This window comes from Echeneis naucrates, chromosome 6 (assembly GCF_900963305.1).
Source record: "Echeneis naucrates chromosome 6, fEcheNa1.1, whole genome shotgun sequence".
Taxonomy (NCBI): Eukaryota; Metazoa; Chordata; class Actinopteri; order Carangiformes; family Echeneidae; genus Echeneis; species Echeneis naucrates.
In genome coordinates, this window is record NC_042516.1 from 19599597 (window position 1) to 19616367 (window position 16771).

The following is a 16771-nucleotide window of genomic DNA, read 5'->3' on the forward strand; positions in this document are numbered from 1 at the left end:
GAAATATTTCCAGTGACTCTCGGTGTGCCGTTCTTCCTCACCGGCCTGTCTGCCCTGTCAAGAGCGATGATCTTTGCAATGAAAAACAGGTGTGTTTGAAATGAGTGGATCACTCCTTCATCCCACTTATACACTCCCTTCCTCCCCCATCTCCAGACCTTTCTGAGCCAAGTTGTGTTTAGCTGCCTTTAAAGACAAAAAAGGGTTAAGGGAGAAGGGCAGGCGGAGAAAACACAGGGGCCGACCGAGAAAGAGAAACACATAGCCGCAAAGTTAGCTGTTTATTCTGCGCTTAAATATTTTTCTGTGAGTCCGGTATTCAGCGTGGTGACAGTGAAAGCAATAAATAAAGAGCAAAAAAACAAAACAAAGCACAAAAGCATCACAAAAAGTCACAGCAAAAAGCGCTGCCAGGAGCCTTTGGAGGAGTCTATCATCTCCGCGGATCACAAGAGTTTTCTGGTGTTATTTTAGTCTAATTCATCACATGTGACTTTAACAGCATCAGAGGTGATAACCATCCTTAACTGCTCAGATTATGAGTGATATGTGGCAACTGTCAAAAGTCCACTGAGATAACGTGAGGACCGATTAAGATCTGTTTATCAACAACCAGAGTACAATAGAGATTAAACCACAGTCAATCAATCAGTCAGTCACACACTGTATTTTCTTAACCAATCAGAATGAATGAAAGTTCTTTCAAACTGCTTAACTGGATTAACGGCTCATTAATGTGGTAATTCATTTGAAATCTGTCGCCCTGATGAGATCATTTGTAGCCGTCGTTCAATATCAGTCAGTCTTTTGGACGCACTGCCACGAAATGTAATGCAGATAATCGAAGTGTAAGCAGGATGAACCCCAGCGATTTCAGTGACCTGCTGACTTTTCATCTGCCGCCACAAATCAGGGAAAAAGCTCAGCCCGCTCGCTGAAACATCTCAGTGGGTGAAATACCTCAACAGATTTTTGAATTTCTTTTTTCCGCACTCCCCACAGGATGAGCCTAAATGCCTCCAGTCCACTCCACTTTGGAAACAAAAATTGGTCCACCTGTATTTATCTCAAACGGTCATAGCTGCTCGTGTTACTTCCTGACCAGCAGACTGTTGTTGTCCAAGGCTCAGTTGTGTTTAGTAACAGATTTTCAATGTGCAGCACAGTTACATCGATAGTTCCACCACATTTTCAGCTACTTCCAGCTCACATCTTAAAGATAGCTGTTCTAGCTGAACTATATGTCCCTGATTTGGATAAAACACTGATACTAATATGCTGCTGCAGCATTTATGAATTACTTGTGGTGCAGTGTTTGTCATTGTGGACTCCCCAGGCCAAATCCACAGGCCCCCTGCAGCTCCACTCAGCTCCCTGTAGGCTACACAAGAGTCAGTTTACACAGGCTCATACCTGCCCCCCTCTGCCCCCCCCCCCTTCGGGCCGGGCTCCCTCCTCTCCGCCTCTGCTGCTCCTCCGTCAGTCCGCTCGGAGCGCACAGCGCGGCGGCACGCTGATCCGGACCCCGCTGTCAGACGGAGGACTTCCAGCTTCACTGGATTTTGTCAGACCATCAGATTGTGGATAAACCGACAGACCGAGGTGAGCAGGAACTAGATTTTATTCTAATGATTATTATTCGTCTTATGTTGGCGGAGTTCGGCACATTTCTTTGGGGGGGGGGGGGTGAAGTTTAGCTGGATTTGTTGATTCGGGTTTGATCGTTTTGAATTCGTCTTTTCTACCTTTCCCTTCTCTGCTCTCATGAAGCGGACAGACTATTTTGCAGCTTTATATGAGTGAAAGATTGACACGAATCGCTGACGTATTAACGGGACCTGCTGCGATCTGTTGGGCTGAAATGACCTTTTTAAACCGCTTTGGAAATAAACTCTCGTCCGTCTCACCTGAATATTGTCATTTAAAGTTCCAGTGGGATTTTTCCAAACTTAAAAGTGCGTTAAAATCCATCAATATCTATTATTAACCACGAGTTGGTTCACAGGTCTCTGCCATATACAGCTGTACGTGTCTGCCTTTGGAAAATTTACTGCAGGATTATTCCAGGTAGTCTTTTTGAGAGTTGAGCATGAGCTCTTTATGTTCTGTTTATGGCCACTGCCCGGTAAGAGAACCTCTCCTGGGCAGTACGGCTGTAAAGGATGTTTTTCTGGGAAGCTGGCAACTGCAGCAATTCATAAATCACCTGCCCAGTAAACCCACATGTGGACTCACAGGTTTAACTATGGAAAGATTGGCAAAGAGAAAAAGAGGGAGAGAGAGGAATGAGAGACGACTGACCACCGTGCCATGATTAAAGCAGATGCAGCTGACCTGAGGATTGCAGGTTTATCCATCTTAACTCTGCCCAGCACTAAATATTTACATCTGGTTGAAATCACGGGAAAGGCACAAATGAGGCTTCCAAACATCTAATCAAGGACGAAATGTTTCATAATCTCAAAGTAAAATCAAACATTTGCCTACCGGTCAGTTCGATTACAGCCAACCTGTGTCTCGTTTGTGGTCAGTCATATTAATAGAGACGAATGAAATATTCACTGCAGATTCTGAGACGGTGTCACCTGAGAACACTGACGACGGGACAAGAGTAAGCTGGAGAGGGTCATTATGCAATCCACCCACTCTAAAGCTGAAAAGACTGTAATGGCTGTTTCTTCCAAAGAGGCAATCACATGGCCTCAGGGTCAACTCCACCTTGACCCACCCTCCCGCCCCCTTACTTTACTTTCTGCACGCACATCCAGGGCTCGTGCATCTAGAGTTGTTTTGGCCAGTGTGGGGTCAGGAGCATAAACAATTTAAGCAGCCAGACTAAACAGACCACACATGTCCTCCAAACAGATTCACCCTCAGATTCATAGGTGAGCTTGTGTCGGTTTGGCCTGTTTGTAGCGGCAGGAGATTTAAATCACGCTTTTTCATGCATACCCTGAACTGGCACTTTTACTTTTCCAGCGGCAGAGGCAATCCTTCAGTTCCCCGCAGAAGGAATGGCTGCGATGAAAAGAAGATAAGCTTGTTTAGGAGCACATCAAGGATGCAAATGTTAATATAAAAGATAAACTGCTGTAATGGAAATTAATTACCTCCTACCTACAAAGTTCTGGGTGCAATCACTTTCACAGCTTTTATTATTGAGGGCTACGAATGACGTATTATGAATCATTAGGAGGTAGTTTTAGCTTGTTCTCCTCCCTGCCTTTCTTTGATTCATCTTTTGTTTATCCGTAAAGTTGAATCCTTCAAATCTGACCTGACCTGCGTCTTTACGTAAAAGCTACAGTGACTCAGAAGATCATTTTAAAAACACCCACGGCCGCAACACCAATCCTTCATATTAAGCACATTCAAACACAGGAGAAAAATGTCTTTCCACCCGAATACCGACCTGCAAAATTGCAGTGTGGCATAGTTGTAAACAGTCGCTCATTCGCTCTCCTGATTCATGTGGCAGCGTGCTAATTTTCCAGCGGTAATACGGTTGCATCTGTGTTTGATGCTGATCCCGGCAGATCAGAAGAGAGTGCCTCCTCCTGTTACAGAGCAGAGAGCCCAGAGGCGCAGAGCTGCCTGCTACAGTCTCTATCTGGGGTGTTGACAGGAGGCCTGACATCATTAATGTGACTAAATCTAATGTAATGTGCATCCTCGCCTTCCTGCGTGCCTCGTAGCACCAGCAGCGAAACCGACGGTGAAGGTGTTTGTGGTGGGTGCAACACTTCAGAGAGCTTGGGGGCCGTTTGCAGACAGAGCCTGCAGAATCGCTTTATGACTTCTGAGACAGTTTGGTTTTATGGCCGAAACTGACTCAAAGGGACTCACAAACTCGCCACACTGTGTCCATTTAAACAGAAGCCAAGAGGCCGCCATATCACTGACCTGTCTGTGGTCTGGCATAGCGCAAAGTGACAAATATCCTAAAGGGCATCACGATTTCTCCTCGTCTTTTATTTTCCAATCTTCTCCCTTTTCTGTATTTTTGTTTGTTTGTTTGCTTGGGGCTCCAAAATACGTCTAATCTGATTTTTTTGAGCCACATGAGTGCTGACTGCGGAGATGGAGCAGAAACCGCCGAATATTTAATGGTTTTAGTTCACAATGTACCCCTCATGTGTTTCTTATCACTTAAAAGTTTGGCTGTACCACAGTCTCACCCAAGGCCTGGTATTGTTTTCCTGCAGGGCACGGACTTGAGAAAAAAAAAAAAAAGAGGGACATTTGTTCGGTTAAATCACCATTTTGTTGCATGGTTGCATGTAAAGACCCCCTAAGTTATGGCAGGAGGCTCAAGTTTCTAATTAGAGGGGGGATACGTACCCTGCCAATGACATCATCTTCCCCCTGGCGTCGGTTGAAGGAGTGACTGTGTTGGTGAGCAGCAGCTGGTTTTTGATATTTGACGTTCACAACAGCGCGAGACTTCAAACGCTCACAAACCGTCAGCCTTATAATTTGGCTTTATTGCTCCTTCTCGCCTTGTTTGGGCCTTTGTGCCAGTCGTCTCTGGGAACTTCCTCGTCTGCCGCTTTCAGGAAGTTGTTTGAAAAAGTTTGAAAAAGAGGAAGAACTTGTCAAAAAGTCTCCGCTTCTCAGTTACATCCGGCAACAAAACAGCGTTTTCAGAAAGGCTATCTATAATCCAGTAATACGCTCCATCAAAGGAGAAACTTATGCGAGGAGAAAACCCCACATTTATATACCAGGCTGGCGTTTCTTCTTTGTAAACAGTAGTGTTGAATCACATTCACTGAAGTGATAATTTGCAAAGACGTATTTTTCAAAATGGATGTGGCTACGCAGCTCTCTGAAGTGAAACCGTAACTCGATGCTTTGTCTTTCTTAGAAATTAAAAATTGCAGTAAATGTTTACGTTCAACTCTGAGATAATGATCACATCAGTTTCAGGCCCAATCAGCCCTGCCGTTGTCTAAACTCTGAGTCAGTTTCTGCTGTTACATCGCTTCAGTCTCCACAGACTCATAATTTAATTCATAATTCATTGCGGGCAGTGGAATCACGAAACATCATCTGACAGATCTCCATCTTCCGACAGTCCCCCGTGTGTTGGTGACAGCTGTGAGGGCAGCCCTTCTCCCCGTTGCTCTTACATCCCTGTAATTGTTCATAGTCCGACCGGGCGCCTCTGTAGCTTTGCCACATCCCATCACGCTCAACCGCGGCACGCTGTGTCCGCCCAACCCCGAGGAAGACGACACAGGCGACAGAGGGAGAGACCGTCGATCCAGCGCCACAAACTCTTCGGGCTCCTCCAGATGTTCTCTGATTCTGACAGGAGAGAGGGGGAGGGGAGGGAGTGGGGTCGGGGGCAAGAAGAAGGGGAAACGCAAGGGTCTCTTTCCGTGGCACTCGGGGGGCAGTTTGCGGGGAAGCAGGTCGGTTGATCGGTAATGAGAGCAGACAGCTGGCAGGTTCAGCGGAGGTTAACAGCTAAGCTTAGATGGCAGCAAGGAAAAACAGGAGCTCAGTTGATGGTCTCTGTGTGGGAGATTTTTACATTTTTGGGGGGAGAAGTTGGCATTTATTTTTGTTGAAGTTTTTGTGAATGTTACAACAAAAAAAATAAATCAGTGTTGTGTTTTGATTTCTGGCGTCTCTGGCTTAAAGTAAACTTAAGACTCATCTGACATTTTCTTGGTATTCCTCAAGTATTGTGTTCCCGTTTTTGTTCCAACTTATGTTTCTGACTTGAAGTGGGCAAGATTAAATTGTATAAAAGAGGATTACGCACATATTTGTGTAGTTCTAGTCAATATTCAATGGATGAGCCTGTGATTCGCAGATTTGGTGAATCTGCGACTTCAAATAAATAATAAGTCAGGGTTTCTTTCTTCAGCGTTGGTGAGCGTGTGATAATACAGCAGGGTTTGTTAGTTTGTTTGTTTGTTTGCTTTTTGTCTGGGGAGGGGGCACTACAGTCACAGATGACCCGGTGTTCGGGGACGCAGCACAGCTGGAGGCAGCTTTAAGCCCTAACCAACCTCAAACAGCCCCTGTCACAAGTCCTCACAAGTTAGTGTGAGCTGTTTACTGCCAACATCAGCAACATGTGTTTGGAATAAAGTAATAATAATGTCTCAGTGAGAGGAGGGTGGGGCTGTACAGATGTTTTCTTTCTCTGTCTGTCTTTTGTTTTGTGTTGAGGCTCCCTTTACTCACATGTGAGCACATGTGGCTACGTCCCACATCTCCTGTTAGATGGCCAGCTTTTCATTCATGGTCCTCATTCTCAAGACTTAATCTAGCAGTTGATTTTAACTCTCCTCTCTGCTGCCTTTATCCGTCATTATAACATCCTTTTTATTGCTACACTGGTGTGACCGCCTCCTGAAATGCAGATACGCAGGTATATAATTTATCATCACTGACTGTGTTTTGACATTTTAGTTACTCTTTGCAGGTCTAACCAGCATCGCTCACTGAAGTGTCTTTCATCACTTTGTCGAAGCAGACATATGCCTGGCAGAGGGGAAAAATGTGCCGACTTGGTGAAATAAAACATGTGGCAGCTCGCCAGACCGAGCTGTCTCTCGGAGCATTCACACCAGCAGAGAGCTTAATGAGGGTTCGCGGTGTGAGAACGGGCCTTCATAATTTAAGACTCTGAGACTGAGGGATGTGCCCAGATTCCCTGTACCATACCGTATAAACAGCCTCAGGACGGGCCTTTTTGTTTTTGAAGGGAGGAAAGAGGGTGATCTGTGTTGTCCTGAGTTGTTTCGTGCATTCCCGGTCCCCAGCAGCGTAGCAGAAGCTCAGTAGGTCACTGCGGTTTGCACTGCTGGTCACATAAGCCAGGCTGGCATGTTTAGGGAGCAGCAGCGGCGGCCGTAATTTACAAAACTGTGCTGTCCAGAGCTGGGATGTCTGTCTGATGTAACTCAGATCTGAACACTCAGTGCACAATCCTGACTCTCTTTCTCTTGCATACACCCTCTTTCACCACAGTGCCTCCTCCCACACACGCATCCAAATAGCACACTGTGCACAGTAAGGCTGTTCTCAACCAGGCTGTCCTTTTATTTTTCGCTCAAGAACGAGCTACTGTGATACTTCAATACAACCAGCACACTTATGTTTATAACAGAACCGTGATTATTTTATTAACTACAAACTGTTTTGTCTATAAAATGTGAGACACGAACAGAAGAACGTCCATCGCAAAGCCCAAGTTGGCATTCGTCTGAATAATGACTAAGGAGAAAACAATTAACTAAGACAATTTAAAAACCTTTGAATTTAAGGGGCCTTAGCTAAAAATAAAATCATGACACACTTTGGCACATGCTCATATAAATGATCAGCTTTAATTCTAATGGGGAGCTTCTACTTGGGGCCACATTTTTAATTATTTTATACGCACATGATGATACAACACCGTACAGTTGTAGAGACCTCGGAAGATAAGGAAGAGATTTGGTCAGTGTTTCTGTGATGCCAGCGTGTAATCACTAGCTGGTCAGGACAAACATGAGGAAGCGTTTATAAACCAATCAAAAACGTGACAAAGAAGTGGGCCAGGAGAGAAATGAGCAGCAGTGCTGTTGGATCACCGGCTGGATCGTCTCAGGTGTTTGGCTTTGATAAAGCTTACACACGGATCCAGGTGTGCGTCATCCCCCTTATAAGTGTTCAGCCGTCCATAGTTCACTGAGGTATTGCAGGCGGGCTTAACATTCCTGGACATGGAGGCCCGCTCACGGTGTGTTCTCTCTGCTATCACTCCTGCTGAGCTCCCGGCGGTTCTGATCATCTCACTTAGAAATTTAAGTTCAATTTGTCTTTGCAATTATGATCGAAAAACCAAACTGAATGTAAAGTTTCACTTTGGCTGCTTCAGCTTAGACCTTCTTAAACAAAGGTTGTCCACGGTAGGTTTGGCTTTTACAAAAGAAACAGCGACTGATAAAAAACTTTATAGGTCAGAACTGCTGTCTTATCGGCTGTAGCAGCTCTCTTCCTGAGTCATTAGCCGAGAACAAAAAGGAACTTGACCACCCTTTTGATAAATGAAAGCAAAAATAAATGTGACGATGTTATCTCAGGAGACTTTATCTGTGTTAGCACTGTACTGGCGTTACAGTGTTGATAAAGACCTGGCATGCACTGCAATAATTGTTATAGCACTAAATCACTTGGCAATATTTGTTTAACTAATTTCCTCCATTTATTTGTTTAAAGCCTATTAATATGTGTTTTATTATCAGTCATGATGGAAACTTTTTTTTTAACTTTACAAGTTAAGGTACACTCTAGTTAATACTTCATTAACTGCAGTCATCTAATGAGCCAGTTGGCCTGAATTAATCTGTTTTTCTGTTATTGTAAGTGGAATGAACTCGTTGGCTTCTTGCTGCCTTTTTGGATTTGCCTCATTTCACTCTTGGCCTTCATCTAATATTGACATGTGCCCACGCTTACACTCTGCGTGTCCCTGAGTGGTTTAACACGCTTCTTATCTCTGCCACCTCAAAGTCTGCACAGACCTGGCTGCTTTGGTTTGTGGCTCCAGTCCTCAGCTGTTCGTGCAATCATTTGCTTTGAATGACAAAAGGAGCGTCAGCAGATTAAGAGCCCTTCTTGTCCATTTTACGGTTTGGGTGGAGCTCTGCCACTGCTGCCCCAAATGAATGCGGAGAAAGCCCCTAGGTAGCCCCTTTTAACTGGAGCTCAAGCAGCTAATGGTGCTGAACGCCTCACAATAGTGACAGGATTTACAATTCTCTACCAGGCTTTGTCTTTGTCATAGTTTACGTGTCCCGTGGATGCAGCTCTTACATTTTACTGTCATCATGTTGTTTGTCCCTTTCCCTCCCTGACTAATGAGCCAGAGTAGCCGGGTCAAGATATCTCTGTAGACCTGGACGAGGGCCATTGTTCTGACCCATTAATAATGCAAAGAAAGGCCGGTTCCTCCTTTGTTCGGAGGAATAGAAGAAGACACCTCCTTTTCTTCGCCCAGCCCCCTAACAGACTTCTTGAGGTCTGTGTCTGTGACAAAAAGTCCTGACACGTGGCTCATTAGTAGCAGATGCTTTGTATTCACTCTGTAGAGAATCGATGTGTACAGATGCTTCGCCGGGACACCTTTGAATGAGCCTTGGTTAACGTTTTAACATGTAGACACTGCAGTCCATTAGCAATGATTGGTAGTCTGCGTCGTCCTTAGTGGTGGTGCCAGATGTTAAAGCGTAGAAAGCGGGAAATGCAGGATGACAGCGCGAGGGAGAGGAAAGACATTAAAGGTGGCCAGTTGGTTCCTTGATGGCAGCAGATGCCGCTCATCTGTCCGCAGATTAATGTGACAGGTAAAAACACTGAATGCGCTCCCAAGAGCTTCAAAGGTGGTCCTTGTAAATGTATGAACCTCTTATCTTTTGTTTACCTCACTGAGTCCTTTGTTCACAGAAGAACTTCCTTTAACTTCCAAGGCAAGAAGTGTCTAGATGAAGTTATTCTGCTGCGGCCTTTGCTGAAGAAAACAAGGACTTCCTGCTTTTATTTTTATTTATTTTTTTTGTCTGTAAACTCCACTTGAACATGATGTGCTTGTAGTTGCACAGTCAAATGCAACCAGATTGAACAGTGATAATGATCAAAAGAAGAAAATGAAGTACATGGTCTCTTCCCATGGCAGGTTTGTGTCATGTGTCAGGCCTGTCTGAGCATCTTGATGTAGCATGACACAAAACATCTGGTTCCTCTTTAGCTGTATGGGGGCGCCTTGTTAAGCCTCCCCTGCAGGCTGGGTCGTCCGCTTCACAGAGAGGACACGAGGGAGGGAGAGAAGGAAGACGGAGCGCAGAGAGACCGGCGGGTTTTATCAAAGAGCAGAGAGAGCGAAGGTGTGTGAGAGGTCACACATAACACAGTGATCTGGTAAACCTAGGTCTTTGTGTTTTGGTATTTGGTATTTATGGTGCTTTTGCAACATAGATCTTGAAGGAATTAGCAAGTTACTTTGAAGGTTAATCAGCTCAAATACATTACATCTGTACTGTGTTTAGTTGATTAGGAGTACAAAATTCTATATCTTGGCACGCTTTGGCATCACTTTTGGTCTGTTGTTGTTGTTGTTGTTGTGGGTACTAATTTTTGCCACATGCCGTGGTGCAATGTACAGTAAGCAAAGCTGTGAAAATGGACGTCACACTGGGCATCGATGTAAAACTTTCAAAACTGCAACAGAAACCTTTTTTTTTTTTTCACATTATCTGAAATATCAACATATTCGATGTCATCAAATGTCAGCCCAACCTGGTTTCACACATCAAAAGCCACAAACTGACCGTGAACTCTCTGTGTAACGCAACTCACATCAAGCTACGCAGTAAATATTGGTAGAAAAGCATCCGTCTGTTTCACAGGAATTTGAAACAGGTCTGTCCGAGACATATTTCTACGAAAACGTTGGTGACAAAGAGCGCGAGCGCACAGATGATTCACATGAATAAAACATTGTGTTTGGATGAACGTGCGCTGTTTCTAGCTAGACAAAACCTTTCAAGATTGCTGTCAGACACAGGGAGTAACAGTAACTGGAGCAAACGAAACAAAGAGCAGGGAAGAGATGCAGGGTGTACACAGGAAGAGAGCGACAGAGGAGGGAGGGAAATGAGAGGGTAAGAAGGCCCTGTGGCATATACAAGGTGGAGAGATGAAGAGAGAGAAGGGGAGTGAAGGGGAGGGAGACGCAAGGTTAAGTAGCGTTAGGAAGGAGAAGGTGTGTGTGTAGGTTCAATATGGAGATGAGAAAGAAGGAAAGGTTGTAGAGGTTAATGACAAACTGCAGTGAGAAACAAAGGCGGTCTTGCAAAACAAGAGAGACTCTCAAGCTGTCTCACGCTTTTCACAAGCCGGCAGATCACAGGAGAAGGTGCTGGCCACTAATTTGGCTCATTATGGTCAACGGCCCTAATGGTGTCTATTGTTCTCACACAAGTTCCAAATGAGTCAGCAGTTCAGTCTCAGTGTGTGTGAGTATTTTCACATGTGACATTTCTGAGATAACCTTTGAAAGTGGCTGGTTTTCCTTTATTTATTATTATTATTATTATTATTTTAATGTCAGATTCGCATTGAGAGCAGCATGAAGGAAATACACTAGAAGTATTAGAAGGACGGCACCAGAAATAACAAAATGACGGTTAGGTGATCGGGGGTGAACAGGAGCTGTATCCAGAGATATTCTCCCCTGTTTTCATCACATGATTAACACGCTTTACCTCCATCCCCCTCAGTGGAAAGCCAACGTCAGGATTAATGGCTTTGTTTAGGCTCCCACGGCAAAAACGCTTCAATAGCATTACCCTGCCACTTTTCCATTCTGAGCCCAGATGGGGAACAGATTGTCCCGGAAGAAAGGTGTCTAATAAATACCCTATAACCCCCGGCCCATACACCGCAGCCCCTCTTCTAACTTCCTCCTCATTCCCTACCCATTTTTCTTGTTTTATACCCACCGTGAGCGCACCCCCCTCCCCCCGCACCTGTTGTGAGACGTTTTTCTCGGAATGCTCCCTAAACAATGTTCCACTTTCCCGAGCTCTGACATCTGGAAAAACTAACAGGCTGGTTGTTTCTGAGTGGATTTATAGTCCGATACCATTTGACAGGCCTGTTCTGTGTGAGGGGTGCAGCGGCTGACTGAAATCAAGAGCAACGAGGAATGTTAGGCCACTTTTTGAAATGACAGTCGTACAGAAGAAATGTTTAGCAGTAGGAGTTGAATATATTTAGCTACGGTGAACGCAGCAGGAAAACGGAGAGCGTTAGTGCAGCTGACTGCTCCGACTTGTCTCTACTGTGCACATATACAAAAAAAAATGTGCCAAAATTTTCAGCCTCTTGGACCATGTGATGTTATAGGATACAGGATATTTCAAGCACTGATAAAATAAGATCAAAGTTTTTTTTGTTTTTTTTTTTTTCTGTCGCGAGTACCAGATTTACGCTGCATGTCTTCTACACCGAGAGCAGGTGAGCATATAAGACGGAAGTCATGCACACAGGGGTTCATAGCATTTGTCCTGACTGATGAAACATGAATCCTTTTTCCTGCCAAAAGAGGTTGCTCATTGTTTTGGCCTCGTGCAAAGGAAAGGCTAAAATAGCAGTCGATAATACTTGAGGTAGACCTGAAGGAAACGTTGAACACAACAAAATAACACCATCCTCCTGTTGAGCGCAGAATAAAAAGCATTTCTCTCTCCAGATGGAGTTGATACATTTTGAAGGGAAGGGAATAAAAAACAGACACCACCTGTGCCTGCAGCTATTTATAACAGTTTCAGGTTGTATGGATGCATTCATTGTCTGCACAGAGTAACCGAAGCTTGACTGTCTGTGACCTAACTCTGCTTCGAGCCCTCTTATTGCCTCATGCTGCATACATACATGTCGAGCAGACACACAAATACACCCATGACCATATGGACACACACACACATACAAGTACACAGACACATGATCGCTTCTAAGCTATAAATAGTTCTCTGGTGGAGCTCATCCAGTTATGGGCACGTGCACAACTGCTCCCCCCGCCAAATCTTCATATAGCATGAAAGTTTAAATTATCCGTAACGTTTCTGCACAGAAGAGGAGACATAAGTGGGAAAGGGGTGAATCAGTTTTACAGTTTTATGCCTTATAGTGTCATTTAAGCTTTTGTAGAGGCTTGTTAATTTGAAACAAGATGTTTAACTGCAACTATGAAAAAGTTATTAGAGTAGAAGTGGATTGGTTTACTTTAGCAGCACAGGCTGGTGGAATTACGACAGCCTCAGTTTTCAGTGGAGCCGTGTTTAAAACTTTAAAGAGGTCAGCTACACTGAAGCGTGTACTTTCTCTCCTTGCTAGTTTTTCTCGATAATCAGTCACACAGGTTGTCGTATCTGCTCCCATTTCTTTCCAAGCAAACCCGGCCCAGCCAAATCGATATTGTCTGTCCAACTTCCTGGACAGAAAATGGATCAAGACAATTTGTCATCGTTCTTTCTGAAGAGTAAACACTGTTGTTCTTTCATCCACTACTTTCAGAGTGCTGTGATGGAGGCTAGACAACATTTATCTCACATTAAATTATACAGAAATAGTTTAGGAAAGAAAGAAAAAGAAAACGCAGTCGTTGCACTTGAAAACACGACAACAGTGTGCTTCCTAAGTTGTATGAATTTCTTGCAACAGCACACATGTTAAATGTTGAAAGAGAATCTGGTTTTTTAATGAATTTTCTCTATTTCTACGCTGAACTCATTGACTCTTGCCTTAGGTAGGACTGCCATGGCTAGAAATAGCCACACGCATTTTACTTGATATATATGCAGGATACAGGGTCATTAAATGCACATAGATGTCAGGTCTGCATTGCTGCCCATTCCAGACATGCAACTCCCTCCAGCTTTATATAAGTAGAGTCTGAGCTGAGCTGCAGGGCCCACTGTTCTTCCTGCCATCTGTCTCTGCTGCCGACTCTGGAGACCAGCACTTCCAACTAAAGCCAATTTCTGTCTCTGTCTCTTTTCAGAGGTCAACCCAGGTGAGGTGAGGACAAAGACAAGATCTGCAAGCTCTCCCCCTATCTGTCCATCAGCTACCCAAGTGCCTCGGTGCCGGCCACCCACAGGTCACCTCAACCACGACTGGCGCCAAACAATAAAAGTCCCGACCCGGAGTCCCCTCGACAGCTCGCACAAAGCAAATATTTGAGGCCATTATATCTCATTTCTCTACGCAGCCGTCACATAGAAGATCAACGGCGGAGGGTGTTGTTGGGAAATAAAAAAAAAAAAAAAAGAGTGGAGAGAGAAGAAAAGTGGGGGAGGGAAAAAGTAACCCTTTCAAAGTGCACTCTGCAAGCTATTTCTGCTGCGCTGTGGGCAGGGAGCGTCTCATTTGGGAGTGCTTTTGGCTGACAAAAAAAAGCACTTCCCTGTGCCCTGCCTTCCGATCCGAATGCCTGAGTAAATACTGGATAGAGATATCAATTTGCACTAACACTGCCCAACAAAGACACTGTATGCTATCTTTAGAGAACGAAACAACAAACTTTGAATCCGTGGTCTCTTGAATTTCTACTTATCTATTACCCTTAAAAGGAAGTTTCAAAAGCTGTAAGAACTGGAATGAGAGCTGCCAGACAGCTTCACTCCGTTTGAAATCTTAACAGCTCTCCTGGGGAAACTGTGAGCCGTTGAGGGGGATGCAGTTTTGATGTCTTTCCGAGCCCTGTGAGTCAACATGAAGCCCCTAACACCAATTGGATCCCCCTCGCCTCTGAGGCTGCTCAACAAGGGTCCGGACTACCTGCGCAGGCAGATAGATGGTGGTGGGCACGGACGCTCAATCAGTGCAGTGGAGAGGCTGGAGGCAGATAAAGCCAAATATGTTAAGAGTCAGCAGGTGATCAACACCAAACAGGAGCCTGTACTGGTGCCGTGTGCCACCCCGCCGCCACAGCCCCGGCGCGCCGTTCCCCTCGCCGGGAGCCTGACGCCTCGTCTTGCCCCACGTTATTCATCAAACACCCCCTTCTCTACACTCTCTGGCTCCTTCACATCACGAGATGAGAATGAAAATGACGACTCCAGAAAGGAGAATAGACGGACTTCTGTTGATATTGAGGCGCATAACAGGAGCAATGTGAAGAGTGTATCGCCTCCGAGCCCCAGGACACCTGGGATTAACACCTTGGTAGCGCCGCACAGCGCTCCAGTACTCAGAAGAAGCACCGGGAAACGGATGCTGAGACCAGACTCCCTTGTCATCTACAGACAGAAGAAAGAGTGCAAAAGCCCCGGTGGTGCGGCCGTGGGAGAGAACAATAACATGGAAGTAAAGGGATACAGTTTTGTCCGTCGCCTCTTTCAAGGCTCCATGAGAGAAAAGTGCAGCGGTGAAGGCAGGATTCAGAAAATGGTGATCGGTGAAGAAAAAGCACCATCGCGGGATGGAGACTCCCGCATGTCCTGGACCAATGACAAAGACGTTGTGGATGGCGGACCAGGGAGCAGGAGATCGAGTAAAACTGACCAAGAGCGCAGCCCGAGGTCTTTCACAAGTCCTGGATTTAGCTGCACACTCGAACGGACTAAGGATGGATTAACAAATGGTACCAGTGATCGCGTTAACAATGGTATCACCAACGGAAACTATTCGAGTAACCAAGATGACGAGAATGACCCGTGGAAGAGGGCGTCGCCACTGCCAGTGTCCAGAAGGCAGTTTGGGGAGCTTCATCGCTCCAAGTCAGACCTGTGCCTGCGCTGCTCTGTTGCTTTATCAGAGCAGGAGCATTTCTTTGACTTCTGCGGGCTAGATATGGACATGATAGAGCGTCTGGGTCGGGAGAATTTCCTCTCCGGAGCCAGCTCCATAGACACACTCTCATTGGCCCTCCGCAGCGTGGGCGGGGACGGCTGTGGCGGCTCAGAGCCCAGCGAGTTTTCCCGACACTCAGGAGACGGCCTGTTTGAAGAGGAGCTGGCCGAGCAGCTTCCTACTGGGGTGTCGATCATTGAGAGAAATGCCCGCGTCATCAAGTGGCTTTATGGTTGTAAGAACGCTGCTCGAGAGGGACCCAAAGAGTCCACGGTTTGATATAAGGACAAGGGACCATGTGTCAAGGAGAGCTTTGAATCTGCAGCTGTTACTTTGTACCGGAGCAGCTTACTGTAATCATGTTGTGTGGCATTTAGTTCTGCAGAGATTTACTTTTTGTGAAGAAATTTGCTGCTGAAATATACTCCAAACCATAAACCAGTATTGAATCATAACTGAACCTCAAGAACAACTTTCAGAACAAGTTGTTTTTGACCAGCCACATTTATACAAATGCAACAAAGAACACTTTTGAGCCAAAAGGTGCAGAGTCGACGACAAGTGACTTAGGTTTTGATTCAGCTGCTAACGTCTGCACTTAGCATCCGTGGCACATAGTTACCTTGTTCTTTCAGACTCCAAAGAGACTGTTTCTTCAAGTGAGAGTTTTAATGACTGCTATTAGCAATCACCTGTCAAACTAATATGTTGTATTTATGGAGCCTATAAAAGTATTGTGTGGGTGTTGATTGACTTTTCTGGTGAATGGAACCATTTCTCCCCACAAAATGGTTTTGAATCTGAGTGTATGCGCGTGTGGAGCATCCGTCTTCTTCATGTGTAGCTTCTATTCAGTTTTTGATCATTAAAAAGAAAGAAATAAAGAATCACGACTGATCTGAAATCAGCCTGATAAGGCACATAAGCGGATGTCTGTCATGGGACACAGTTTAGCGTCCTTGACACGAACACTCTCCCTTAATGACTAATTTAAAATGGAAAACCACTAAGCTATGTTTTGTTTGTTTTTTTCCGAACTGGAAAACTGTGGTGTGAGTGTGAAGTGAACCATGAGTACCTCATTCGATTCTGTCCCAGTTTAGTTTGCGTGTGTGTGCGTTTCTGTTTTTTTTTTTTTTTTTTATTTGTTTGTTTAGCTTTTTTTTTTTTTACTCCTTAAACGCAGGCGTTGGAACAAACATGCAAGGCGCCCCTATGGGGTTGTTAATGCACTGAACTGGACACGGAGAGAGGAAATGAAAGATAGAGGTATAGCTTTGAGTTCCTACAGAGATTCATCTCCTATAACCTTAAACACTGAGCTGGATTCAAAGGAGCAATCTGCATCATGGAGGACAAGGAGCCATGCCTGGCCTGTTAATTGTATCATTGCCAGCTCGTTTTCAAATCT

General features: G+C 45.0%; 1 protein-coding gene across 1 annotated transcript; it reads left to right on the forward strand.

Moving 5' to 3' along the window:
* Nucleotides 1-1483: 1483 nt before the first annotated feature.
* Nucleotides 1484-16471, forward strand: fam110d (family with sequence similarity 110 member D). Its single transcript, XM_029504814.1, has 2 exons — nucleotides 1484-1602; nucleotides 13568-16471. Exon 2 carries the CDS (start codon nucleotides 14281-14283, stop codon nucleotides 15637-15639), a length of 1359 nt encoding a protein of 452 aa, XP_029360674.1. The 5' UTR covers nucleotides 1484-1602; nucleotides 13568-14280; the 3' UTR covers nucleotides 15640-16471.
* The last annotated feature ends 300 nt before the right edge of the window (nucleotides 16472-16771 follow it).

What these genes read in the sequence shown, in the direction of transcription:
- fam110d (XM_029504814.1), top strand. Translation starts at nt 14,281, where the DNA reads ATGAAGCCCCTAACACCAATTGGATCCCCCTCGCCTCTGAGGCTGCTC.